General features: G+C 41.7%; 1 protein-coding gene across 3 annotated transcripts; it reads left to right on the top strand.

Annotated features, from left to right (window-relative positions):
- Positions 1-158: 158 nt before the first annotated feature.
- On the top strand, positions 159-26,544 carry lipeb (lipase, hormone-sensitive b). 3 transcript variants are annotated; one of them, XM_071470252.1, is made up of 14 exons: positions 216-293; positions 3,999-4,039; positions 8,090-8,331; positions 9,216-9,500; positions 11,108-11,198; positions 12,320-12,465; positions 12,849-13,034; positions 13,939-14,091; positions 17,001-17,145; positions 17,813-18,040; positions 19,218-19,403; positions 20,402-20,583; positions 21,368-21,634; positions 22,286-22,831. In XM_071470252.1, exons 3-14 carry the CDS (start codon positions 8,092-8,094, stop codon positions 22,688-22,690), a joined length of 2,514 nt encoding a protein of 837 aa, XP_071326353.1. In that variant the 5' UTR covers positions 216-293; positions 3,999-4,039; positions 8,090-8,091; the 3' UTR covers positions 22,691-22,831. The 3 variants fall into 3 exon arrangements, with proteins under 3 accessions (XP_071326352.1, XP_071326353.1, XP_071326354.1); XM_071470251.1 differs by lacking the exon at positions 3,999-4,039 and having other exon boundaries at positions 159-293; positions 22,286-26,544; XM_071470253.1 differs by lacking the exon at positions 216-293 and having other exon boundaries at positions 3,820-4,039.
- Positions 26,545-27,633: the final 1,089 nt, after the last annotated feature.

The following is a 27,633-nucleotide window of genomic DNA, read 5'->3' as shown; positions in this document are numbered from 1 at the left end:
TAATCTGTGCTGAATGGACAAAACCCACTTTCTCTTTACCAAGTTGTAAAAACCAATCGAGTTTTCGAGTGTCGTGATTGGCTATTGGTCGGCGACGCAGCCATTCATTGGGTTCTATTTCTGACGTGGGCGGGGCTTGAGAGCTCCCAGGCAGGTATGTAGGAGAGACTTGAGAGGCGGTGCGTAAACAGAGTGGGCGAAGATGGCGTCGAACAAGAAGAGTGGTGGGAATAGCAGATTGGAGAAAGGTGTGAATGGAAGACGCTCGTCCAAACACAAAGAGGGTCCAGTGGGTGAGTTTTTTTTTTTCTGTGCCGCGCCAGCCTCGTCACAGCCCCCCCGTCGCTTTTCCCTTTAATAACGTCTCCCCTTTGACGCCCCTGTCCTGCCACCTCCCGCTAGCTTGCGTTAGCATCTACGTTAGCTGGCCTCTGGTAGCCGAAATTAACACGTAGGATTTAAGCCACTGGGTGCATCTCAGCTGCATAGGTTATGTGATTGTTGTGTGACATGAAAGCGAGTAGGTACTGTGAAAATCCTTGCGCAGGGTGTTCACCAGCGCTGCTGAAAGAAGTGTCCGGTCAGCCTCCTTCCCAGGCATGTCCGTAGTAACCAGGCAAAGCTTTAGTATGTGTAAGGTTAGGCGTAGCAGTGGTAGTAATATCGTCGCTGCAGATTTGTGTGCGGGCTCATGTTGCATTTACACTCACTTTTCACGCTCTGTGCCCCCTAGTCTCAGCCGCTGACGCTGACAGGACCCACCTGAGCAGGTACTCTAAACATAAACAAGGAAGGGAGGGAGGGAGGGAGACCAGAGAGGCAACTAGGTTAACCTGCAAGTGCGGTAGATGTAAGGGAGTGGGGGTATCGATTGTTGCTACTGTACCAAATGTGATCGTTAAAGCGAACTGATAGGGTCACTGGTGACGCTGTCATTAGTTCCGCCTCTGTGACAGGAGAGCAGGCAGACACATGAGAGATGAATGGGCAGCTTGTGAAAGAAGGTAGCAGACTTAACAGGATGCTGCCTGTAGGCGCTGTGGATCTGCTGCTATGACTAAACAATCTCCCCTGTTGCTCTATTCTGTTAACTAGGCCACTGTCTCACTGTAACTGGAACAATCCAACCAGTCCCAAAGCACTACTACTTTGAAAAGGCTTCCTTCGCTTTGTCAGGACTCTAACAATATGCCATACACTGCCTATGCCTTTCCTACACTAATAAAATATTTTTACCTTTCTGTTTGTGAAAGGTGTGTTTATAATAGCCTCAGGCCTGTACAATGAAATTAGAGAAGATTTTAGGTGAGCTTACTTGTTATGTGAGGTTCCCTAACATCATCAGATCTCATTGTCAGAGTTGAAATTTTATTTTTCATTAAAGGTGTTGGATCATAAAACTGAAGGGAAGCCCTATGTGTCCTTTGAGGGGGGGGTGTGGAAGTTCATTGTTGCTAGTTTCCTGTTGTTCGGTTTGGCCTTGGGGTGCTCTGACTGGGAGAAGGGTCAAATACCTCCTCAAATACACGACACTACAGATTCCCACTGTTGTTGCTTCCTGTTGCCAGTGCACTGCTCACAGTTTGCTATTTTTAAAGCCTGCTGCCTATAGATATGACGTTTGGAGTATCAGATGTCTGGCAAACTTCAAAACACCTGACCAGATTCCATATCTTGCAGAAGAAAAACATATAAAAGGCCAAATGGTTGAATTTTACCTTTAACCCTTTCTGGTCTCAACCTATGACAAATGTTGAGACTTTCTAATTACATAGATAGATGAGGATATTATGTTGTGGTGGTGTGTTCTACTTTCAGGAACAGTCGGTGTGTTTTCATATCCTTGGACTTAGATCTCCCCTGACTTCACATTTCCCCAAAATGGGTCTGTTTAGGCTTGATAAAGAAAAACACAATAGAGCCATGGTTTAGAAATGGCTTAGACAAGATCAGCACAGTTAATCATGCTGACAGTAAGAAGTAGCTCCAAGTCTCCTCAGCATTATGCTTGAACATTAGAGCTGCTCCTGTTTTCTGAGTTTCTGTGTAAAAAGGACCAGCCAGACTCTAATTTTTAGTCATGAATGTAAACAAGCAGGTTTTACCAGAAAAAAGAACAAAACTTTGTTTGCGTCTCTTTGTATAGAAGTTACACAAAGCAGGAATGATAAAACGGTAAATGTGAACACTTTTTGGGTATCACCATCACACAATAGTAGTAGTAGTAGTAGTAATAATAATAATAATAATAATAATAATGACAGTCACAGCAATAATAATAGTAATAATTATATTTGTAATTATAGCAGTAATAATAGTTTTAGCAGCATGTGTTGAGCAGGATCATGGGGGCTGTAAATGGTTTGCAGTTCCAGATCCAGAGAGCAACAGGAGGAGAGACGAGAGAACTTTCTTAGAGCTTTGTGAATAGATTTGATGCTGGAGCTAATCTTTTTCACAGCTGACAGTTTGACTTGTCATTGCAGGAAAAGAACAGGTGTAACTAATAACTTAAACCATTCATTTTGAAGAGCTAGCGAGCCCAGTAGCAGATCTGAAGGGGCCAGAAAGAATTCAGCAACCTTGGTGGAGGGATGGGGCATGCGCCAGGGAAGAACCCATTACATTTTGGGGCAAATCTGGATCATTCGCTATGAATTAGAATTTATTCCTCTGAAATCTGGTGTATGTTGTTTGACAGTAGCCTTGATGGAGGTCTGTGCACTCTGAGTTCCCATCCTGTGCTTTTCATGTTGGGACATGTCAAGATATCTTTCATGATAAGGCTATAGATAAACAAGCAAGAATAGTGATGAGTAACTTAATATAGCCCTCTAGGTTAGTTAATAACAACAGCAATAACAAAAATAACAGAAACCACAACATTTTTCATCAGGGCTGTAGTGGTGGTTGTGATTCTCTTTGTCTCAGTGTTCCCAGATATGTTTGTCTATCTCTGTATTTCTATGAGTGGGTGAAAGTTCAGTTATTTTGAGTATCTGTGACATCAGCCAAAAAGTCTCTTTTCACAGGAAAAGTTCTCTGAATAACATTTTCACCCTCTATTTTGGTTGTGCACGTGTTATCCGCGTTGTGCATTCATTGCCAAATAGGTATTTCTCAAGAGTTGGCACATACAGCACGTTTCAGCTGCATAAACAACCAGAAATGTATGTTCAGAGGTATTACATTAAAACAGTTGAACACCCAGAAGTCTAACAACAAGCACTACCAAAGATAGCACTCCAATATCATAACCAGTTACAGTTGCAGGACTTGTACCCAAAGCAGGTTTTATGTTTGATGAATGATTGTAATCATAGTGATTAGTGGTGAAATGATTAGTTGATGAACCAAACAGTTGACAATTTTGATTAATAATTGTAAAGTGAATTTTCCAAACATTTGTTGTGCTTGGCAGTATGTGAGGATTTTCTCCCTTTTCTTCTGAAAAAGTGAAGTTGTTGTTTTGGGCTTTGGTAACAAATGCATTCATTATTCTTAAATGTTAAAGCCATAGACAAAGAATGATGCATTCAAGATGCAAAAAATGGGGAGAAAAAAAAGCTACAATTGAAATATTGTTATGATCACATAAACTCATGCTTATGTCTGCTGTGATCTGCCAATTAGATTGAAGGTCACAGGGTGTCTCAGGCAGAACAGCCAACAGCAAAATAGCCCTCTGTCACAGGGAGAAAGTTAACTGGGCTAGGGTTGATGATAACCTCCCTCTGCTTTTAAAAGAGGCATGTAAGGGAAGAGGGAGAGGAAAGAAAAGGACAACACAATGCACTTGAGTCAAACTGTTTATGACAGGTTGACATACAGAAGTTGACAGGGGAAGAGCTACATTGTAAAGACAAGAGAGCGACATCGAAAGGCAGAACGAAACCAACTGGAAAAACCCTATCTCTGCCCTCTCTGCCACCACTCCCTCCCTGTCTTTCTCTCATTCTGTCTCTCTTTTCTCCATGCTCTCACTGCTTTCGTGGAAGAGAGGAGACAGACAAGGACAGAGCCTTGAACTCAGAAGCTGGTAAACACTTTTTTTTTCTCTTCCAGCCTTTCCAGCCAGTAGTTAGTGAACACCATCAATTATGTGCTATGCCAGAAGCAGCCTGCAGGTACCTTTCTGTTATGTCTGTAACGTCGCTGGTGTTGGTTGTTGTACATGACTTATTAATACCCACTCTTATCCATCTTTAATATGGACAGGCCAGGTGCAACTTAATGGTTGCAATGGGCTTATTGTGACCACTTGTTTCAGCAAGACAGGCATGAACTTACTTTTTATGAATACAAAAAAACAGAAAAAAATTAAACAGTTATTATGTTATGTTCAAATGTTTGGGCACCCTGCTAAGTCAGACATGATCATGTAATTTATATAGGGCTGTCCAAACTGTAGTCCTAACTGAGGCCTATTGATGGTATATTAACACATATCCTGGCTTCAGTGTAGTGGCAGCTATAATATTTCGCTGTTTGAGGCTGCTCTGTGTATCTCTGTGTATAATCATGGCATGTTTGAACTCTGAATGAGTTCTTGAAAAGATGGTGCCAGTTCACATAACTGTGTTAATTTGCATTACATTTGCATATGATATACTCCCTGCAGTTAGAAAGAGGTGTAATGTGTGTTGGGTTCATTGTCATTAAGCAAATTTTAGAGCAGCTTATGCTGATCCAGGGGTTCATAAAGTTCACGCCTAGCTTACTCTGTCAACATAAGGCCTATTGGCTTGCCCAGCTGAGAGTTGTACCCCCCACTGTAATTAAGCAATGTAATTTTAATTTTGGCTTTGTGCCCAATCTTATTTGACTGCTATAGCTGGTCCTGCAGCGTGGCATTTGGGTGACTGCTTGACCGAAGCACTCAGTGTGCCCCCCAAGGCCACACTGCTATGATTGTGTTTATGCAGACCACTGAATGTGTATTTATAGATGTTCTTTGTGTGTGTCTCTCTGTGTTTCCAGTTTAATGTTGACGTAATGAGTTGAGTTGTTGCACATTAAGTAACAAGTGCAAGTTGTGTTGTCGGGTTCAGAACATTCCTTAGCTATTTGCCAAATCTGAGATGGAGCAAAGATCCCAGAACTTGATGTGTGTTTTGTCATTAGCTGTTGGATTGTTTTGAGTATTGTGGAAGGCTTTATCCATTAATCTGTGTGACGCATTTATGTGATTAATGTTTGCTTAACATATCAGGATGAATGGATGGAAACATTTACACATTTTGTGTCTCCCTGATCCTTCACTCCACATACCTCTCTGCATTCCTTAAGCCTTTGTTCAGCTAACGTCCACCCAGACATATAATTAACATTGTCTTCATAATCCGGTACAGCTTGATTTTGTTTGGAAGTTTCTCTAAGGCGGACTACATAGAGTCAAACTAAAGTGATGTCATGTAGCGACAAATGCTGAAGCTTTTTTTGTTTTTTAGAGATAATCAATTGTTGATGTCATTTAAATTGTGTTTTAGTGTGGAGTTTCTCTCGAATCCATGAGCTTCTCTGAGCTAGAGTTATTCACACATCCAAAAAGTGTTGAATTGAGGGCAACTGGACTTTGTTGTAGACACTTGAAGAAATTTCACCTCTCATCTAAGAGACTTCTGACATCCAAGAGGAAGAAGTGTCTTGGATGAGAAGTGAAACTTCTTCAAGTGTCTACAACAAAGTCCAGTTGCCCTCTTGGAAAGCCACAAACTCGACAACTGAGAATCTCCACAGACTTCCTTTCATATGCTTGAATCAATGTGAAATTAGGCCCCAAGCTGCTTCATTAAGCTTTACAGCAACGGATAGAACTTGATATTGTAATGAAAAACATTTCCCCAATGTGGAGTTGCTCTGTGTAGTCTGCTCATTTGCCTCTACAGATTTGTTTCAGTCTTTCTCTGTACCCCAGGGCCAACGAATGCCTCTTAAATTCAGTGGGACATTCTCCATGGGATTGATGGCAACTTCACACACATACACACACAAAAGGTTTACTGTGTGGAGATAATTATAAAATCTTGGCTTGTGACGGAAACAAACACTAAGAAAGAGGATATGTGATATAACATATTTGTGAGTGGCTCGTTGATTTCTGCTGTGTTAAAAGGCTCAGCTCATAACATTTGGGTGTGTTCAGATGAGGCATGTTTCCAGGGCCAAGTGGAAGAAACAGCCAGGCACTATTCACACTGGGTTTGGCTATGGCAATGGCAATTAAATTCATATAGTACATTTCATTACGATTAAGTTCAATATGCTTTATGTTGAAAGACAAAATAAAAAAATCTGGGCATACATATGAGAAAATACACAGCAACAAAAACCCCAACACAACCAAATAGAAACCACACATGCAACAAACATGTAACAAGTTGTACAATAAAAAGAAAAAACCTTCAAACAACCACAAATTATTGTGACAGGATTCAGTTATCCCTTGGTAAATTTTTAGCTTCCTAGATGGAAAATTGTGAGCACAGCAGGGCATCTTTATTTGTAGGGCATAATAAAAAGGCTCTCCCTGAATGAGAAGTGGAGTGAGAGGGAAACAGAAGACAGGAAAATGAGAAGATGGGCAACGGCTGAAGAGGTTTTTCATGCAGTGTGTGTGTGCATGCATGCGCATGCTATAAGACGTCTGGCTGATAAATGTCTCTTCCCAGATGTCGGGGTTGTGATTCCTCCCAGCGAACCGAAATTGCCTCTCCTATTACTCTTCCTGAAAGGCAGGCAATAGCAGAATAATTGTGCGATTAGGGCTCCATTATTTCTTTGACCCTCAAAACAGTATTTCACTTTGGTAGAATCTATTCACTTTTTAGCATGCATAGGCAACCTCTGCTCCACATCCCAAGATGTTGCTTTAGGGATCTGAAGAAATCACTGTGCTGATCTTACTTTTTCTTCTATATTGTTTTATTGCTGGGGCCTTAGTTGAAGTTATAATAACAAAAGTTTGAGGATGAGTGTGAGCTGCTTCCAAGGGTGGCTGATGTCATTTTGCTGTTCATTAGCTAGCAGCAGGGTTTTCAAGAGTAATTTTGAACTGATCAGTAACTATTATCTCCATTAAGACCAAATGTGCACCACCCATAACAAAGAAATTATTTTTCTTCTCTCTGTCCACTTGGGAGGCACTGCTGTCTCTGTTCCTTTTGGCCCTTCTCCTCTTTCCTCTGTCTCTCACCATGCCAGTCACCCTATCCAGTAAGTACCAGCCAGTCTGCAGAGTTACAGTAGGTGTTGTGGAAACAGAGATCTCAGGTGACTTGGCAGAAGAGCTCAGTCCAACAGTGGGAATCCAACAGGGACATACCGCTGTGTTAAGATACATTAGGGCAGAGATATGAGCACACTTGATTAATGCACTCAGCTGTGTGTTGTCAGCTGTATACCTCCCTTTGGGACTCTTATGTGAGTGTGTTTATGTGTTTTTGTCAGTGTTTGACTAATCTGCGTTTGTTCCCAGCAGCATGACGTTAGCAAAGGGCCTCTGCCTTCTCCTCCTGTTCCATGCATGTCTGCAGAGATCTCGGTGGATTCTGGCTGCTTAGCCCGGATTTACATCATTTAATTTCAAGGCTTGCTTAACACGTTTCAATCAATGAGCTTTCATACGCCAGACTATGGGGGATTAGTTAATAGGGTAAGAGAACATTATGTAGGATATATCCAATGTTATCCCACTTGGTACAGTGTCTACATGCTGATTACAGCTATGGGTTTGGTGCTGAATAGGGATCAGGGTGCTCCTTTTTAATGACTGTGTGACCGGATACCAGATCTAACAATTAGGTTTTAACAACTACAGAATGGTACAATGTGTTTGTTCTCTTTTTTAACAAATGTATACATTTGGGGTCAGAAGAGTGGTTTTATTAGTAGCAAGATAAGTGGGGGGTGTTGAGATGCATGCCTCTTTGTCAGCTACCACCTGCCCTGGTGAAAAGTGTTTCTCTGGAATACATAATAGTTACATTACTAAACTTGTTATGTACATGTTCCCTCACACACATAAAACTAATTTGATGTCTTTCTCTGTTTCATCCTCTTCTTTGCTTCGCTGTCTCCCTGCCCCTAGTGATGGACACCAAGGCAGTGTTTGCAGCCCTGTACAGCGTGTGCGAAGAAAATGCCACTTTCTTCTCAGGGGGAGCCAAAGGGTCCCAAGTTGATGCGGCACGGCGGCTGGTGGATGCCATGAAGCTGATCCAGGAGCACGCTCGCTGTCTGGAGCCTGTTATCTCTGGCTTCGCTGCAGTTTACCATCATTTTGACTTTGACCCACACATACCTGCAAACGGCTATCGCTCACTGGTCAAGGTAGGCTGTGGGATCATTTGAGGACTGTGTATTTGTACAAATCATTTCAACTCAGCGCAGCTCTGACAATAATAACCTCCCATATCGCAATACATTCTTATCAATATTCTCTCCACGCTGTGAGAAACTATTCACCAGTACCTCTGCCTTGATATCACTTTGTTTCAAGGGCAGTCCATTTGTTTTACACATTGATTTTATGTTGAAAATCAGGTCAGATAAATTCCTCCAGCTGCAGAATATCTACCACTACTGTACGCACTGTACTTTATCTTCTATACTTATTGATGAAACATCATGACCTTCATTGGCTGCAGCCCACCACAAGTGAATGAGTGTAGTAGAGCAGCAAATGAATGCTCGTCTGTTTTCTTGCCTCTCGATTTCTACATTTTTAATCCTTCTCATTCCCGCAGTGCTACTCTGAGTTATCTGTAACACCCTGGTGAAGCAGTAAGCTTTTCACATGCTCGCTTTCAGGCATACTATCACACACAGTTTTTTTTTTTTTCCCCTCAAACCTACCACCCTCATCTTAATTATAATGTGTGCAGACCCAGAAGACATGCCTCCTTAATGATTGCACAGTTAAAGAGCATGATTTGCTTTGTTATAATTCTAAATGCTACATATCCAATTTCATAAAGGAAATAATGATTTAAGGTTGATCAGATATTATAGCACAGGTATATATCATTACATATATCATTTTGTAAATTAATTTAACAAATGTGCTTCTCATTTAATATAACTGACCTTGCTAGGTTGATATGCTGATTATAAGGATATGGTAACATGTTTTCTAATTGTAGATATATAAAAAAAAAAAAACCTCATTCAATTTTATTCAAAATTTCATAGATACATTCTTCACACTTTTCTAGGTTGTACGTTGCTGCCTTCTCCACATCATCCACAAGGGGCGCTACATCACCACCAACCGCCGCAGCATCTTTTTCCGAGTTGCACACAATGCAGGGGAGATGGAGGCGTACTGCAACGCCCTGTGTCAGCTGCGTGCCCTGCTCTACTTAGCTCAGCGCATGCTACATGACAACAGCCATGGCAACCTTTTCTTCCAGGATGAAAGTGGCCTTAGCGAGAGCTTTGTCCGCGAATACTCATCCATGCACAAGGGGTGCTTCTATGGCCGTTGCCTTGGCTTTCAGGTGAGATGAACTGCGTGGCAAAAGGACAGGCACTGGGAAAGATAGAAAGTAGGAAGAGTGAGAAATGGCGAGTATTAGAAGTAGCACTATCTCATGCTTGATGGTCCAATACTACGATTTCATATGACACATTATGTGAACTATTTCATTATATTTGTTATTATAGAAGGACTTGACAAGTACAGAATAGAACTACCCTAAAGCTCCCCATAAGACTTCCCTAACCTTTCAATCATAAAATACTGATTAGTATTTAAAAATAAGTGACCTGTTATTGTTTGTGGGGAAAGAAAAATCTGTGTCAGGATTAGAGATGGGTACAGAGACCAGATAATAAACGGGCCCTGGTGCTAAATTAATAAGGACTATAGTATTGATAAGATCTGACGTTATCGGTTCTGCTTTTGGTATTGGAGAGATTAAGAAAATAGATGTCCTGTCCTACTATTGCTACATAACAGTTATCTTGCACATTTTGCTCACAAACTCTCTTTCATTTTTCTATTTGGCATTTTCGTTATTTTCGAGGGATCTCTCTCGGAGCCTGTGTGTGTGTCTCTCACACGCTGCAGCACACACACACACACACACACACAAACACAAAGATACCCTGCTATTAGTGACAATGGCAGAGAGAACTAAACGTTAAAAAGTGTGTTTATGCTCACTTGCTGCCACAAGTGCATCGAGTCTTTTTCATGCAAGGGCAGAAACACAAGCAATCTGTCAAAACATCTGGGAGAAGTCCATCATACAAGTGGAGAAGTGCACAGTTTTCTACCGACTAGCTTGTAGTTCATCTGTCGTTGCCCTGTATGTTATGTACACTAGCAGCCCGGAATCTACACACAGAGTTAACTCAATTATATGAACATGGGTTAATGATTAAAAGTGACCCTTAGTAAATTGCTGTTGGAGTTTGCTACTCAAGAAATACTGTACAAATTAAAAAGTAAAGCAGTGTTAATTCTGTTCTTAATTTTTTTTTGTCCTCTTAAAAAATAACTGAAGAGTTAAAAAGTGTTGTTAAAGAACCAGAACGATAAACAGTTTCGGTAAGAGTAATAGTACCTTTAAAATCTTAACGATACCGATCTCTAGCCAGGAACAAATTTGTCAAATTTGTCACCAGGTGCTCAAACACTGCCTGCTGGCATTTTAGAATACAGGGATTGGCCCTGAACATAGAGCAATAGCAGTCACAGTTGTGCAATGTAAAAGCCAAGAAAGGAATACAGTGCTATAAAAGACTCCTGCTGCCCAAACCTGCAAGTAAAATTAAGTGAGGAAAGGAGGTGGAGGGGTGGAGGGAATGCTCCTCTTTACAGTCAGGACCTTTGTTCTTAGTTGAGCTTAACAAGAGAGGCTGAACCCTCAGTGGACAGAGGTCAAAATCAACCTACAGGGAAAAAATGATGAAACCTCCCTTGTCCTGTCTGCATCAATATATAATGTCTAAGACTCATCTGATATTCTGATATCCCATCCTCTATGTTTCACTTTCTCTGCTCGACTGATTGCAATTTGAATTGTAGTTTATGTCTTGTTTATAAGTGGACCATGGAAAGTGGATTAGAATTTTAAGTCTGCCTTTATTTTTCCTCCAGTTCACTCCAGCCATCCGGCCCTTTCTCCAGAGCATCGCTATCGGCCTTGTGGCCTTTGGAGAAAACTACAAACGCCATCAGTCAGGAATAGGTCAGCATCATCTTGTCTGCAGCAGCACACTCTCATCGTCTAGCCGCTTCGTTGTCATTCATAGATCATACTCATCCATCCCCATGCCTTTTCTACATTGCTCCTTGGCCTCTGACTGTGTACCTTTTGATGTTGTGTGTTTAGATTGTAGATGCTCTTTCATCCTTTGGAATCTCGAGGGCTAGCTGGTGTGCTTCTTCTATATTTCAGAATGCTTTGAACATGCACACAGTTACATACAGAGATAGAAGAACGTTTGCCATTGTAGACACATTAGCACCATGCACACATACACAGACACGTAAATATTTAACAATCAAAAAGGAATCGTTTGACTCTCATGATTTTTTTTGTGCTCTCTGCTGCACCACAGTGGAGGCAGGAGGTATTGCACCATATGGTGAGTGTACTGGAACGCACCCCTCTTTATCATAGTCTTTTTGTAGTGAGAGGCGATATGACTATATGAAGAAGCTGCTTTTATCCCACAGCTCCTTTTATACTAAACAGCTGCACACAGAACTGTGAGCTGCATTAGCTGTCAAAAAATTCAGATCCTTCCCTTTTCTTTAATGCCCACGCCTGACTTCTTGCAGAGCACCAAAAGCTGGGGTAGAATTTTATTGTAATACCATGAAATGCTTCTGGTTTAACATGGAACTAGCACAGTAGACCTGAAACATCGCTATGGCAAAAAGATCATAGTGCTGTGAGGACATAAAAGCCAATCCACCCTGTTGAGTTTGACAACTGTTCTCAGTTGTAGCTATATCCCTGAGATCTGTGTTTTAGCACTCTGGCTCCATTATCAAACATCTTTCTTTCTTTTCTTCAATTCTTTCACCTTCCTTCTTTTGCTGTCTCAATGAGTTTATGTCTTATAATATTGTTGTTTTATGAGCTAGGGTCCATTCGCTGCAACTTTAATGTTCCCTCATTCATGCCCTCTTTCCTACTGCTTCTGTCTTTTTTTCTCATAACAATTATTCTGAGCTTCTGTCTTGATCTTTGCAAATCACTTTTCATTCCCATTTCACTACCTCCTTAACCACATGCTACATTCCTTTTCTTGCCTACCCATTATACCCTCTTCATTTTGTCATCCTTCCTTCCTTCCCTAGGTGTAGCAGCGAGCTCTTTCTTTACCTCAGGAAAGTACGCCATCGACCCAGAGTTGAGAGGGACAGAATTTGAACGTATCACCCAGAACCTGGACGTTCATTTCTGGAAGACCTTCTGGAACATAACTGAGACCGAGGTCCTTTCGGTGAGTAGACTGTTAATGCATCTTTGAACACACACAGACAAACATGCTCTTAGACATCTGTAATCTACTCATGTTGTCATTGTCAACCCATGTGCACAGATAAGTGCACTGCCCTGCTTTTAATTTTAAAACTGTATCAGGGATATTTTACTTTCCTCTGGTAAAAGTACCTTTCTATCATTATGCATTTTGGCCTACAGGCTGTTAGTAATAATAGAGTGAAATTCAATTTATTCAGGGGTGTTCATGATTTATTCATCCAGTTTCTCTTTCTCTCCAGTGACCTGACTTGCTCTGTAACTTGCACTCTCTCCGTCTCTATGTCTGTCTCTCTATATCTCCATCTCTTTCTATCTTTCTCTCTATCATCTTTCTCCTGCCAGAGTCTTGCCAGTATGACTTCCACTCAAGTTAAGGTGAACCGGGCTCTCTCTGTGCCCCCTGTGCCCTTTGACCTTCCCCTGGCGGCCAACCACAGAGCATCTGTAACTATAGCTCCACCATCAGCCCACATTGGCACTACTCCGGTTCAGATGAGGCTCATCTCTTATGACTTGCGTGAAGGACAGGTACTTAAATCATCATTCAGTTTACATTTACATTACAGTGTCACAATGGAAAACGCAGGAAGAAAGGTAATCTCAAATTTTAAACAAAACTAGACTAGCTCTTCTCTCTACTAATAGTACATTCTTGTATGCTGTATTTGTTGTGTGACCTAGTTTATGACAGTTTTCCTACACTGGGTCTTTTTAAGCCACCATGTATATACCAGTTGCACAAATTCTTAAAATAATCTAACAATATTTTAACATATTTGTTGTTTCTCTGAGCTGCTCAAGTAAACGACAGCTTCAAAGCATCCCCATGGATTTAATACTCTTCATTATCTCTCTCTATTCTCTGTCATAGGTATCACTCTCACTTTTTCTACTCTGCCTCCCACTGTAATTCTCTCGGGAGACTCCCTCACTCCATCCGAGCTTGTTCTCCTCCTGTCTTTGTATGCTGGCACTTAACCAGACATGTTATCAGCAAACACTTTCAGCCATTGATCACGCTCCAGCAAAACAACAGTGTCCTTTTTAATGTCGCAAAAATACAAGCCTGTATCAGCAGAAACCCTCCCTCTCAGCCACAGCTTCCCTCCCTCCTTGTTCCTGTTAATGAATGGGAATTAGTGTGCGTTCATGCAGGCTCAGGAAGGGCTGGCAGCAAGCTGCTGCAGAACAGCTAGTTAATCCCTCTCTCAAAGGAGCCCTGCTGCTAACACTAGCAATAAAATATATTAACAATGAAAAAAGCCTTTGTTTGTTGTGTACACAGTCTGTAGACAGTTACTCAGATTGAGTCAAACATCACGATCTGTCATCATGTGATGTTTTTGAAACATAAGACCTTAACAATAGATCTTGATTGTTTGTCTATTAGTTCAGCTTCTGAAATAATCCCCTTCTGTCTTACTCTTTTCAGGACAGTGAAACTCTGCTATCTCTTGCGCGCTCTGAGGGGGGCGCCATCTCTCTGTCACTGGGGTTGAAGACCAAGCGCCTTCCCTCTTCTCCCTGCTTGCTGGTCCACTTCCATGGTGGGGGATTTGTGGCCCAGACCTCTAAGTCCCATGAGGTTAGGTGGTGCTCTCTAACTGGATCTTGCTCAGTTTCATTAAGAGTTTTCCTTACTCTTGTATTTTGATATCATGTAGTATTTTGACTCACATCTGTACGTGATAGTATTTTACCTATTAGTGATATTTATAGTCGAACAGTTGGTTAAGTTGCAGGGTGCAGTAGTATAATATGTCACTGCACTGCACCTCCGCCATTACACTCCTGGCCCAGATGTTGTTTTTCCAGGATTTGAGCCGGCATTTCCACAGCAGTCATCCAGCTAAGTTCATCACCTCATGCCTTCAATACTTCAACTTCTGGCTGTGTTATCTCACACTAATTGTAATTGAACCCCAGCTAATTAAAGTGATAAGGAGACAGACACTAGTTGACAGCACAGGAGCAGGGGGGTTACCAGTCTGAGTATCTTCCTCTGTCAATAGTGTGGTACATAATGAACCGTTAATCTAATTATTTTGTAATTAATCCCTGAAAACTTGGTAGAGACACTTTGCTCTCCTTCCATGCCTTAATTATTGGTAACGTGCACACAAAGCTGGCTTCTCTCTTTCACATAAATCGTTACTTCCTGTCATCCACTTCATTCTCACCCCTTCTCTTTTTTTCCTTTAAGATGAGCCCATGTCCTATATTTAATTTCTAATGAAAAGGGGACACTAGCACACACACAGAAGCTTTAGCTTCAAGTCTTACAAATTGTGTTTGATCTTTTTTATTACTCTGTAAAGCACCTAAAGTGTTCTTGTTTTGGGAACCAGTTGTATCTTAAGTTTACATATAGTATATGAAATACTAGCCTTAGGAATCAACCTGCTTGCTTCATCTATTATTTTAACATGGTTTATGGCCCCATCTATCCTGGATTGTCCAATGCTGATGTGGTCATCTGTGGCTATGTGTGATCTTTATGTGGCACCAGGCTACTTATAGCTAGTGGAAGACAGGCCTCTGTGAAATCTCCAAGGACATGGGCAGCCTTGATCTGCAGCTGCGTAGCAACCAGAGGATGAGAGGGAACAATCAGAGAAGGGGGTGAGCAGGGCTGTCATGTTGAATTAACAGAGAATTGTACAACACCACAGAGAAAGATTACCCCAGGAACTAATGCAAGACTTGTCAGACTATCCTTCTCTCTTCTTCTAGGCTCTCCTTTTTTGTTACATCCCCTCTCTCAGTCCTTCTAATATCACACAAAATCCTTTTTGTCATTTTCACATCTCCTACCTGTCTTATTTGGGCAACAGTACCTACCAGCCTCTTGATTTTAATGGGTGCCTTCTGTTCATGTAATCCCTCAGGCAAGGCCAAAGAAGAGAGGGCAGATAAATGGAAAGTTTCTCTAAGGGCAGAGGCCCAAATTGTCCCCTGTACTCCTCATATCTCCTCTACTCCATGATCCTATCTTTCTTGTCTTGTGGGTGAGATAGAGTGTTCGACTACAGTGGCAGGAACCTTTGGTGCTCTTAGCGCCCAGTGATGCTGAGATCACAGAAATGGATGTCCTGGCATCTGTGCATCTGCTAACTTGGACACGAACACACACACACACACAGTGTTTGGAGAGTGGAGGTATAAGCTTGCAGATTAACTGCTCTGCATGTCTGAGGAGGAGTGGGACTGCAGCTCCCATTAATACCTGCTTAGAGAACAGATCTGGGACCCTCTGAAGTGTCTGTGTGTGTGTCTGTCTGTGTGTGTGGTTTTCCTTGTAAATAGGGTGTGTGTGTATAAGAGTTTCCTGAGTCATGTAAAATTAACCAGCCTTGGTCCCAGCCCAACAAAAACACACATACACATTCCCCTTCTCTGCCCGGTGGCCATTTGTTGTGAATACTTGGCTCCTTTTATGTAGGCAGATGATGAACTGTCTGACTGACAGACCTGCCCATGGGCTCAGGCACATGTTGACACTCATTTGAGACTAGCAAGAATGGCTGTTGTTCACACTCAGTTGAACACACACACACACACACACACACACACACACACACGTTAGGAGTACCTTGGCTGATTCACACAAACCCACACTGTATGCACACTCAGTTGTCACCAGTCTCACTTTGAGATTTATTGTGACAGGTAGGGCTTTGCGACAGCACAGCTGACTGCTGGAGCTGCTACTTTGTTTTTTTTTGTTGTTTTCTTTTTCCATGGTGAATCACTGGTCGGTGAGGCGACATATAAACATACACACACTGTGCTTTTCCTGGCATTGTGAATGGCGAGCTGTCGCTTTCATCGCCAGCCCTGTCATAGTCAAAAAGGTGTTGGGAGAAGATAAAGGCAAGAGGAGGGGAAAAGGAATGGCTTGTGCAAGGAAAATTTTCTCATTACAAGTTTTGATGCTTTTCTCATATTTCAAGGTCACTTGCATCGCAGTTATGAAGTAAAGCACTTTCCTTAGGTTGGCATGAGAATAGTAAACACTTGACCTGACTGTAGCAACAAGAAAAAGAGAAACACAGTATTCTGACAATGAGTTTGTTTTTGTTTACTATCCCTGTAAATCCACACCATCCCCTTGTCTTTGTCTTTTTCCTTCATACGCTGCAAACTAGGACATGTGGGCACCTTTGTTATTACCATATGAGGAGAAAGGAAATGGAGGTGACTGTGAGAGAAGCCCTCATTCTCTCTTTGTCTAGACAGTAAGCCAGAAAGCAGACAGATGACATCAGAGGGACGCACAGTTTTCATAAGTTTTTATCCTTGGTTCTTGATGTCCACCTCCACACATCTCTCTCCCACCACAGTCCTCTTACTCTCAGTCTGCCTGCCTCTGTGTTTTATCATGGGCACTTTTGTTTCTGATAAATTTAAAACATATAATATAGTCACTGTGAAACTGAGTGTTTCCCATTCATAAATTCACTCCTCCATGTCCTTGCCTTCTGTCTTGTGCAGCCCTATCTGAAGAGTTGGTCCCAGGACCTTGGTGTCCCCATCTTGTCAGTGGACTACTCTCTGGCCCCTGAGGCCCCCTTCCCAAGGGCCCTGGAGGAGTGTTTCTATGCGTACTGCTGGGCTCTGAGAAACCACCACCTACTAGGTACCAACACAGCTCACAACACTGTTTATATGCTGGCTTTAATCTCCTCTGTACGCTTACTTGTTATAGTCATGGGGAACGTATATGCAGTAGAAATGGTATATAACTTTGGCAGATGAAAGAAAAGCAAGTTGTTAGATTTAATAAAGCAGGCACAACAAAGGGGTAAAATTCACCTATATTTCACTTGCCTATTTCTGTGGGAAGGTGTCCTGTGGACTGCTTCTGTAAATCCTCCTCCTTGGCACCTACGTTTACCAATTCCCTGTACCTCTCATTTATCACTTTGAAAGTAATCATGCTTCAGCACAGTGTCTTGCACTGTACCCGTTGTTCTGCAGTCTCACACAAATTGCCCTGATGCTCAATATTCAGGCAGAAAACAATAGACATCTGGTTGGTTTGGGGTACATCCGACCGCTGAAGCACACTGTCAAATTAGCAGTGATTATAGTGCAATATGTTAGGGTTGTAGTACAAGACAACAATATTGTGACTGTGAGGCAGTCAGCATATTCAGCAGTGTTATAGTAGAAAAAAACAGATACAGTGGCACAGATTTTACAGATTTATTTCTTGTCCCCTGTATTTTGTTTTCAATTTTTCCCTTTGAATTATCCTTTTCCTAGTCTCTTTTTTCACTGTCTCTTTTTATTTATCTCTACAGGATGGACTGGAGAGAAAGTATGTCTGGCTGGGGACAGTGCGGGAGGCAATTTGTGTGTGACGACATCGATGCGAGCTGCTGCCTTTGGTGTGCGAATGCCAGATGGCATCATGGCAGCCTACCCGGCTACCCTGCTGACTGCCTATGCATCGCCGTCCCGTCTGCTAACACTTATGGATCCCCTGCTGCCTCTCAGTGTGCTCTCCAGGTGTCTCAGCGCCTACGCAGGTAGGCCTGTATGTGTGTATGTCTGCATTTGTTTGTGTTTTCAATAGAAATCAAGCCAGGATTCTTTTTTTTATCTGATAAAGTTGAAAATTAAGCTTAGATCTATTTTCTTCCATTTTCTTTCTTTCAAGCATTTCTCCATGTCTCAGCCATCTGCTGCTTCACATCATACATGCTCCTAACATGATGGTCTAGACTAGTTGTAAGCTTGTCCACAAAAGTAACAATGACAACATGTTGTCCAGTATAAATAAGTAGCCCAAAGTGATGTCTTCAAATTACTCACCAACTCTGTCCAGCAGCTAAAATGCAAAGTACAAGTATTCAGTTTATAATGATGTGAAAAGCAAGCATCATTTGGCATTTTAAAACTGTAACAAGCACACTTTTAATAACCTTTGCTTGATAAATTACTAAAACAAATATTAATCTAATATAATTTATTGGAAATGGTTTTAACAGATTTTTTATGGACTAATCAATTCTGCATTACTCAGTAGTTGTTTTTTTTTTTTTTTTTTTTAGTTTTACGACAGTCATAAACAGATTATTAACACAGTTTTGCTCTATTGGATCTCACTGTCTTACTTATCGTGTAGTACACAATTTGTCTTGAATAAAAAAAGTCTTTCTAATTATAAAGTTTTATATATGACGGAATAAGCTTTCAGTACAATATTCTACACCATAGAAATGCTCCTGACGAAAGTACAGTTGTGTCTGGAAAACCTTCCCTAACAATAACAATTCACTGTAATATCATATTATTTGTTTTTCAAGTTGTTGCTGTAATGTATTTAAAATGCAGGGTGAACTATTGCAAGACTCTTGAATAATTCTGTCTCAGAGAAGGAGAACTGAAGAGGTATTAGTAATATGCCCACTATGACAAATTCTGACACAGAGATATTGTTTGTCTGGTGTCTCCTTTCAATAACCAAACTAAAACACTAATCATTCTCTATTTACTCCTACTGTCGACACTATGTATTGCTATCTGTAATACAAATTGGTAGCAGTATTGTCAGTGGTTTCTCTCTCTACTATTATAACTCTCCCATTATTGTTTTTCCATCTTCTCTGTTGTTACTCATTCATGCTTATTCAAGGATAACAAAAACAAAAAAATAAAAATCTCTCCTTCCTAAGGCTACCTATCTTATCTCTCCTTCTCCAGGCAATGAGCCGCAGACCGAGAAGCAGGTAGAGAAAGTGAGCACGCTGAGCCTGGTGAGGAGAGACACGGCGCTGCTGCTGCGAGATTTCCGACAGGGAGCCTCCAACTGGATCCACTCTCTGCTGGATCCCAACAGAGCCTCGGCTTCCCCCAGCACAGCTGCAGAGGCGCCACCAGGAGCCACTGGTATACCACCTTCTGTGACTGTGTGTATGGGTGTATTTGTTCGTTTGTTGCAGTCGGGTGGGACCATGAGGCGAGATGTGGGTGGAATAAATGTGTTTTGCTTGGCAGCTATTGCGTTCAAAGTTTCTTATAGATGCAATCTACTTGTGTCTTTTATTATATCTATCTGCTGAAAGTATAGAGCAGAGCTCATCGTGGGTGGGTTTTTACCGCCCACGTTTTCAGTGTGTTCATTGAGCCAATATATTTAAGTGATATGAGCAACAACAACATCAACTGCCCCAAAGTTCATTTACAGCCCATATGGAGGAGGTCATTGACTTGGACCCTTTATTCAGCATTCAACTAACCAATTATCACTTTATCCCACCCTGCTGCATAATACTCCTGTTGTCCCATTCATATCAATTCACCTTTTTGGAGCAGCAGGGCTTTGACAGTAATTGTTAATTGTAGCCACCGTAAATCTGGTGGCAAAGCGTAATTTCCCTGGTGTCCCCTTAGCTAGGTGACACCCCCACAGCTGCAAGCCCAAACTAATGAGAATGTCATTGGTGGGTGTACATTATTAAAATGCCATCATGGTGCTGAGATGGTTCATTATTAAAAAGATGGGAGCTCGGTCGCGCTTTGTGAGGAGACCAGCCATGACAACTCTTACAGCTGTGTTTTGACGGCACGGGGCGGGCGGATGATATCACCATGACAGCACTATTTGAATTTCCTCCACCCACTTCTCTGCTCTTCTTCTTGATATATCCCAATTTGCATTTTAGGCTTTTAACTGTTGGCTGTAAACCAGAGGACATACAATAAGTGGAAACAGTAGAATAAGTGATTTTGTAGTACTGCATTTTTTTTTCCTGTAACCTCCAGCTGCTGTTGGCCCAAAGTGAATTAGACTGGCCTCTTAATCCTTCGTACACTTTATAATTTACATGGTTAACGTTATTTATTTATTTATTTAAAATTTTTTTCTCTCTCTCACTCTCTCTTAGACGCAGTGAGGAAGAGCATTTCAGAGGCGTCAATCTCTTCTCCTCACGCTGACCCCCCTGTACCTGCAGAGCCCTCAGAGTTCCCCTCCAGGAAATTATCTGTAAAGAGCCAGACTTGCCAGAACTTGGGATCCCACAACAGCTCCACCTCGCACAGTGAACCGCTGCTCTCTGAGCGTGCTGTATGTCACGTTTGAAAATGTTTACACTGTGATTAAAGTGCTCTCAGTTGATGGTCTTATCTGGAAGAATTGAACAGCATCAAACAGCTAACAGAACAAAAGACTGGGTTGTATGTCAGAATTCAACCTGCGATTAAACTGAAAGTCTGTAATTTGATGATGATTATTGCATGATTTGCAGTGTAGAAAACTCACACCAGCCTCCTGTTTATAATCAGATTATCTCTGCTTTCATACATCTTGCATTAAATGGATTTAGCAACATTTTGTTGGCATAGAGATATTTTGGCCCTGTATCACACAATGCTGTCTACCCTGCAGTGATGTGTATGTTTTACCTCGATGAACCCAGCTGAGATTATGTCACCTATCCCTCATAAACAGATTTGGCTTTAAAATGCTGACGGAATATCAAAACTTTTTGGTTGTGCAGGTACTGGAAAGGTATTGCAGATTATCCTTGAGTGTATTTTCATTCAGGCAGACTAGATTAGCAGCTGGCTTGGGAAAAAACGCAAGCAGAGGTGATGTAAGATTTTAAATATACTTTTCCTCCTTGGAATGGGGATTGTTCAGCCAAGACTCTCAGGCACTGAGCCAAGGGTTTTAGAAGATTTTTACAAGGGCAAAGTGTTGCGTGTGTATGTATAACTAAATTTGCCTGTCAAATATTTTAATGCCTTATTTCCTCTTATTTCTTATATCGTTGGCATTACATTCTCCCTTGACCACTTACTACCATCTAACCTCACCCGAATAATTTCTTGTCCCTTCTTTCATGTAGCCAGAAGATGTGAATTTCTTCCTTTCCAAGGACGCAGATCCCTCCATGTCCCGTGACCTGTATTCAGTGGCTATACCACCCCCTGCTGGAGAGGAGGGATCAGAGCTGGAGCACCCCAGGGAGTTTCCTGTTGGGTTTGAGCCACTGCGTTCAGAGCAGCTGGCTGAGATGAGGGTGGAGACCTCTCCAGTGGTCAAGGATCCTTTCTGCTCACCTCTGCTGGCCCCTGACAGCATGCTGAAGGGTCTGCCACCTGTACATATAGTGGTAAGAAGAAACAGCAGTTGAAAGGATTGACAGTTAAATATGACGACACATTGGTCAAAGGTTGCTGACTCAACTCGAGTGTTAGGTATGCTGTCAGCCACTGCATTGAAGCCCTTTTAAGACCTTGCAACTGTCTATATATGGTTGCATGTATGAGAAGGCTGATTGTTCCTGTGTCACTTAAACAAGTTTCAAATTTGCAGATATGAGCTTGTTAAAGCCTGTATGAGCAGGAGCAGGATCAGGGCTGTTTGTTTATCATGGTGAAGAGGAGGGAGGAGAAGACAGGGTTGGAGAGAGAAAACAAGGCAAGCTCAAGATGTTAAGAGACACAGAATACCCAGGACTATACACTGCATACATTGTTGTGTCAGTGAGATGGAGTGTGATGGGAGAGATGGGTGAGGTTGAAGACTGCACTCCCCCGTGAAAAGGGTGTTCATATGAAAATGAGGTGCTGATTTTAAAGTGGCCAGAGTGAGTCAGCAAGAATGTAAAGAAAGCATGGACAAAAGAGACTGGGACGCTTGGCTTCCTTCTCTTCATCCCTTAATTAAAATTCTTGACGTGTCTGAAGGGAATCCTAATTTGCTTTTCTCCATTCTTACCCCTTCTGTCCCTCTCACTTCTTCTTCGCTCTCCTCCACTCAGGCTTGTGCATTAGACCCCATGCTGGATGACTCTGTGATGTTTGCCAAGCGTTTGAGGAACATAGACCAGCCTGTCACTCTGTGCGTGGTGGACGACCTCCCCCACGGCTTCCTCAGCCTATCGCAACTCTCCAGGGAGACGAGGGAGGCTGCAAATGTTTGCGTGGAGCGAATTCGTGCCGTATTCACCCAGGAGGACACGCCCCCAGAGCCACGCAAGCACCGAAAGCTGGAACGGACCGATAGGGGTGTGTCAGCTTCTTCTGGGGAAGCCGCTTCTCTCTTCGTTGGCCCCATTGAGGGAGAGGAGCTAGCTGTTGGGATAGGGGCTAAAATTGCTGATGGGGAGGGCTTAGTTGCTGTGGCAGCCCAGAATAACACTGACGCTGGTGGTATTGGGGCTTAAATAAGGTTAGATTAAAAAAAAGAAGGACTGCCGTTCACCCGAGGAGTGAAGGAAGAAAGGGTAAATGAAAGTCAGACAAATTTAGGCAGTACAGTGCCTAAAAGAGGGGAGAGAGAAAACATCCCAAAAAAGGAGGGTAGAATGCTCAGTTTTTGAGAGACAGGAATGTGTCTTCCTCTGCTTTACAATTCTTGCCACTTGTCTGTGCACCATCATGCGCTGACACAAATTTGGCAGACAAAACGAACACACCCACCGCAGACAGTCATGTTTAAGAATAAAATGGTAATTTAGCATTCCGTAGATGAAAGACCAGCACCCACCCACACAAGTAGCACACATACTTGACAGAGTTGCTGTTAGGCGGCGCAGGCTCGGACATAAAGCAGCGCACAAGGTTCTTGAGACGAGGCCTGAATGGGTGATTCATCTAGGCCAAGGCAGTCATTTAAGGCTCTAATCAGATGGGGGATGGCACACTATATGCTTCTGTATAGAGTCATCCCTATCAAAATGGCCACTTGTCCTTTAGGGAGCCACTCTAAATCACACATAATAACTCTGCATTGTGTTCTCCATTACGGCAGTTTGGCAGTCAATACAGCTCACTTTGTGGATAGTAACTCTGTTGACTCTCTCCCAAATAGAATTACAACGCTAAAACACAGCAGACTGAAAGACTCAAAACTGGATTAATTGGTTTACTTGTTTCTTGAGATTCTGTTGCAGTTTTCAATCATATTATCAACCCTATGCATTAGTATTACTTCTGTTATTTATATCTTTTTTTTTTCTATTGCTGTAGTATAATCCATGAATCGTGACATGTTTGTTTGTTGATGTGCACTACATTGTTTGTTTAATGTAAACTTGTGCTGTTCATGCCACATTTTTGAATGTGCTCAATATTTACTTTGCCTCTTCTTTAGCCACAGCTGCTCCGACATCTCTGGACTTTCCTATTTAACTCATCCTACTCTGAGTAATGCATACTGATAGGATGGAGTAAAAGTAGAATATTACACAGGGACACAGTGGACCTATTTAGATGCTGCCTGGTGCTTTTTTTGTGCTGATATTACTAATGCAAAAATTGCATTGTGTTAATTTGTTTGAATGACATTTGTGGAGACGCACTGAGATACATTATTTTCTGAACACAAGTACATGCTTAAAAACCCACAGTCTTTAAAGAGCCTCTTCAACGATCATAGCTCTGAGATGACTGAAAGAGGCTAAAAGTTTTTATTTCTATTATTTTGAGATTGGAAATAGCTGCTTGACCTCTGCAGAACTGTGGTAAGAGGAAGGGGGGGGGCAACAAAAAGGCTCAGCCTTCAGCTATCAACACATATTTTAAGCACTGATTTCCTCTCAGGTTGTCCCTGTTCCTCTCGAGGGCTAGGCATTATTGCTCACTACTTCTCTGCATGTGTCAAAGAACCACTTCTCTCGGGTGAGGAAATTTCCTGCCTGACTACCTGTTTCCACAAATTGGAGGCTTTTAGGCAAAGCTTGAGGATACTGACCAAGAAATGAGATTGCAGTGTAAATGCCACTGAACTTGTATTTTGCCACCTAAAAGTGTCTGGCAGTCGAGATTTTTTTTTTTTCTCTCCATCATCACATTTGGGGTTGACTTTGTTTTCAATAACCTAAAAACATTCTTCTGAACATGATGCCACTGAAGCACTTTAAAGTGCGCAAAAATGTCCTTCTGAGGGTCAGTTCCTCTATCAGGTCCAACTAAATATAGATGCCAACAATGCTGGCACTGTCCTGCCCTTGCCTGGTAACAGGGCTGGGGTTGCCAGGTCTGTAGAGAGGGATGCTGTGTGATGAATAGGATTTAGCTGAAGCTCCGAGTGCAAAATCCTCCCCCCTGTAGAAGAGCAGGATTTTCAGGAGCAAAGTCATGCTACAGGATTAGACCATGCTCAGTTCTGTCAGCTCGGAGTACTTACTGCAATATTTTTAGTCAGATTGATGGAGAGAACCAGGGTCGTAAGGAGAAAGAAAGTAATACACTCATTCTCTCAGAGCTGCTGGGCTGAAGTTTGTACTTGCTTTACTAGCCCCTGTTTATGCTCACTCTGCACTTTTGCAGCAGTTGGTTTGTCAATCCGTGAAGTGTATTTTAAGCTTGAGCTTGTATACATGTCACTTTTTTTTTCCTTTTTAGCACAGTGCCTCTATGTGAGACTCAAGTGGAGTCTGCATGTGCACATTCACGTGATCACACTAGTCTCCATTGTGTGAGAAACATGAGCTCATACATGGGCACGTCCTCTTTGTTTGTGTCGTGTGTTCACATAAAGAAAGTGATGGCAATTCACAGTCAAGAGACTGTTCGTAGAATTAATCATCTGTTGCTCAGAGCAGCCTCTATGAAGAAGTCAAACCTCTATGGCACAGCAGTTTATTTTGGGGGGGGGGGGGGTTTCAAATTTGAGCTTCAAGACAATTTTAAAAAATGTGCATCATTCATCCACTTGCTGTGTTTTGACCTTCATATGCCTCTCACCCTTGGTGACCACTGATGCATCAGGCTAAGCTGAGTGCAGGTGATGGACCAGAGAGCCCATCTGGTGTTTTGGACAGATGAGTTTGCAGAGAATGAGTCTTACTTCTCCCGTTCCTGGCATTATTGTGGTTCCACTGATACTTATGTGCTGCCTGCAACTAGGAGCTGAAACGTTTGACTCAGTATTGTTTCAATTAGTGTTGCTGCTTCAGTGTCTACATGTGGATGATCCACAAAGCATCTTTGTAATCTCAAATCGTCCTTGTTGAGTACAAACTAGTTTAAGTGGTTCAGTGTAATAATGCTTTTTATTGTTGTTCAGTTATCAGATTGTACATCGTACCTCTGCACTTTTACTCTTCAAAAGATTTTTTTTTTTTTTTTTTTTTTTTTTTGCTACAAACTGATTTAGGTGAAGTGCAATGCAAAATGCAACGCTGCTGCAAACATGAGCTAGTGGGCTCAACCATTAGGTCAACATTTACAGTAAAGCTATGCAGTTATACACACACACACACTACATCACACCATTTTTCTTGTCACTGTCTCTTTTTAATGTGGTAATGCTGTTTCTTGTGCAATGTGTTTGAATCACCTCAAGGTTGGATTTCATAGTTAGCATACCGGCTTCAATACCGCAAAACCTGTTTCAAAGTAGATTTAACAAGATTCCTTGAAGCTTAATTAAGTTACAAATGCATCAGTGTTAGACTGACCTCAAGCACCTCTCTGAAATGTTTCCTAATGAGAAAATCTCATGTAATTGATCAGTTAGATGTTTTCATTTTTCCTGTTATTTCATTTATGGTTAGTTTTAAGCAGAACCAAAGACTGATGTCAGTCTTGTGACAGATGTACTGTCTTTGCTGTTGAGTGTTTGCCGTTAACTGGTATAACTGAAAATGCAGGATGCAAGTGCTAGTCAGTGTCATAGCCTGTCTGCACTTCACGTGCAAGTTGCTCCGCACTGTAAAACGCAGTTCTGATGTAGAATATGATTAGCCTTTCAAAAGAAAAACAAGCCATAGACTGGAAACGAAGTTGTTTTAAGTTTACTTGTTTTTTTTAACCTTTTTCATTTTCTTTTATTGAAAACACCACAAGTGCAAACCTGTGAATCAAAAAATGGAATGTATGTTAAACATTATGATTCATGTAGATATTTTTACTTTCAGATTTGTTAATCAGATTGATTGCAGATTGATTGATTTTTGACTGCATTTTCTTTGCAGGTTTCATACTAGAGTGTCTGCGTCTGATAATGCAATGAGCAGGCTGGTTTCTTCTTTTGTTGATTTTTATCTAAATAAATATATTCTCCCATGAACAAGCTGTTGTGTCCAAGCTCGTGAATGAATCTTTCCTTTGCATTGGTCAGACAAAAGGTCAACTAAAAGAAACTGAGAAGAAGATTGAATTATAATCTTTATTTCTATCTGAACTGATCTTCTTGGTATTTTTGATAGATCTGGACAAATTATGATTAGGATTTATTGTTAACTCTTAACTCAATTTCACCAATATGTTGATTCACTCAGGGTTTTGGGGAAAGGTCAATAAAAAAGTGACCTTTTGTTAAACATATAAAGTGTCAGATCAAATTCAGAAATACACAGTGCAGAGATATTGCTGTCATATTCATTTATCATAATTTCTCTACATAGAAGCAAGTTCATTTTGAGGTACTTGTATATTATTTAGTATTTCTGATTGATGTTACTTTTCACAAAAAAAAGCGTTGTACTCTTCACTTGACCACATTCATCTGACGGCTATAAAGATTTAACAGACAAAACATGACGACCCTGCTTTTGTACCGGTTTAACTACCCAACACTAGATAAATGAGCAAAACCACTTTGACTTGGTAGAACATCAGCATAACCATAATATATATATATTTTATACTTAAAATGCCTTTTTTTCCTGACACTTCTGCACTTTTCCTTCGGTAAAGTTTTGAATGCAGGAACTATATTTTGATTTTCACATTGTGCTAATAGCCTACACATTTACTTGAAGGAAGAATCTGAGTACTTCTCCCTCTGCTGTTTCTGCATGGACGCAGGGCTGCAGACACTGTTAAAACTGGAACATTTTCAGGGAAATTTCAGCAGCAGTGCATCTGATCGGACCCTATCCTGTACCCTGCTGATTAGTGATCTAATCATTTGAGCCGGGAGGCCGGGCATCATCTGTCTCGGTGCTACTTCATTAGAGGTGTGTGACCTCTAATGAAAACATGATTGCAATCAGCTGTGGCATTTTTCATGCGTGGACGTGTCGCATTCTCAAAGCACGAGCGGAACCGGGGAGGTGCGCGCACTCCGTACCCCCCACCCACCCCCCTCTCCTCCCCCTCCTCCCCCTTACTCCTCCTCCTCCTCCTCCTCCTCCTCCTCCTCCTCCTCCCAAACAGA

The sequence above is a fragment of the Trachinotus anak genome, unplaced genomic scaffold (genome assembly GCF_046630095.1).
Source record: "Trachinotus anak isolate AG129_WGS33_773 ecotype Australia unplaced genomic scaffold, CSIRO_AGI_Tana_v1 ptg000032l, whole genome shotgun sequence".
NCBI classification, from domain to species: domain Eukaryota; kingdom Metazoa; phylum Chordata; class Actinopteri; order Carangiformes; family Carangidae; genus Trachinotus; species Trachinotus anak.
This window is presented reverse-complemented; position numbering and strand designations above follow the sequence as displayed.

What these genes read in the sequence shown, in the direction of transcription:
- lipeb (XM_071470251.1), top strand. Translation starts at nt 203, where the DNA reads ATGGCGTCGAACAAGAAGAGTGGTGGGAATAGCAGATTGGAGAAAGGT. An exon ending in ACGCCATCAGTCAGGAATAG is followed by an intron (nt 11,199 to 12,319) that starts GTCAGCATCATC and finishes TTCCTTCCCTAG; the next exon opens with GTGTAGCAGCGAGCTCTTTC. An exon ending in ATGACTTGCGTGAAGGACAG is followed by an intron (nt 13,035 to 13,938) that starts GTACTTAAATCA and finishes TACTCTTTTCAG; the next exon opens with GACAGTGAAACTCTGCTATC.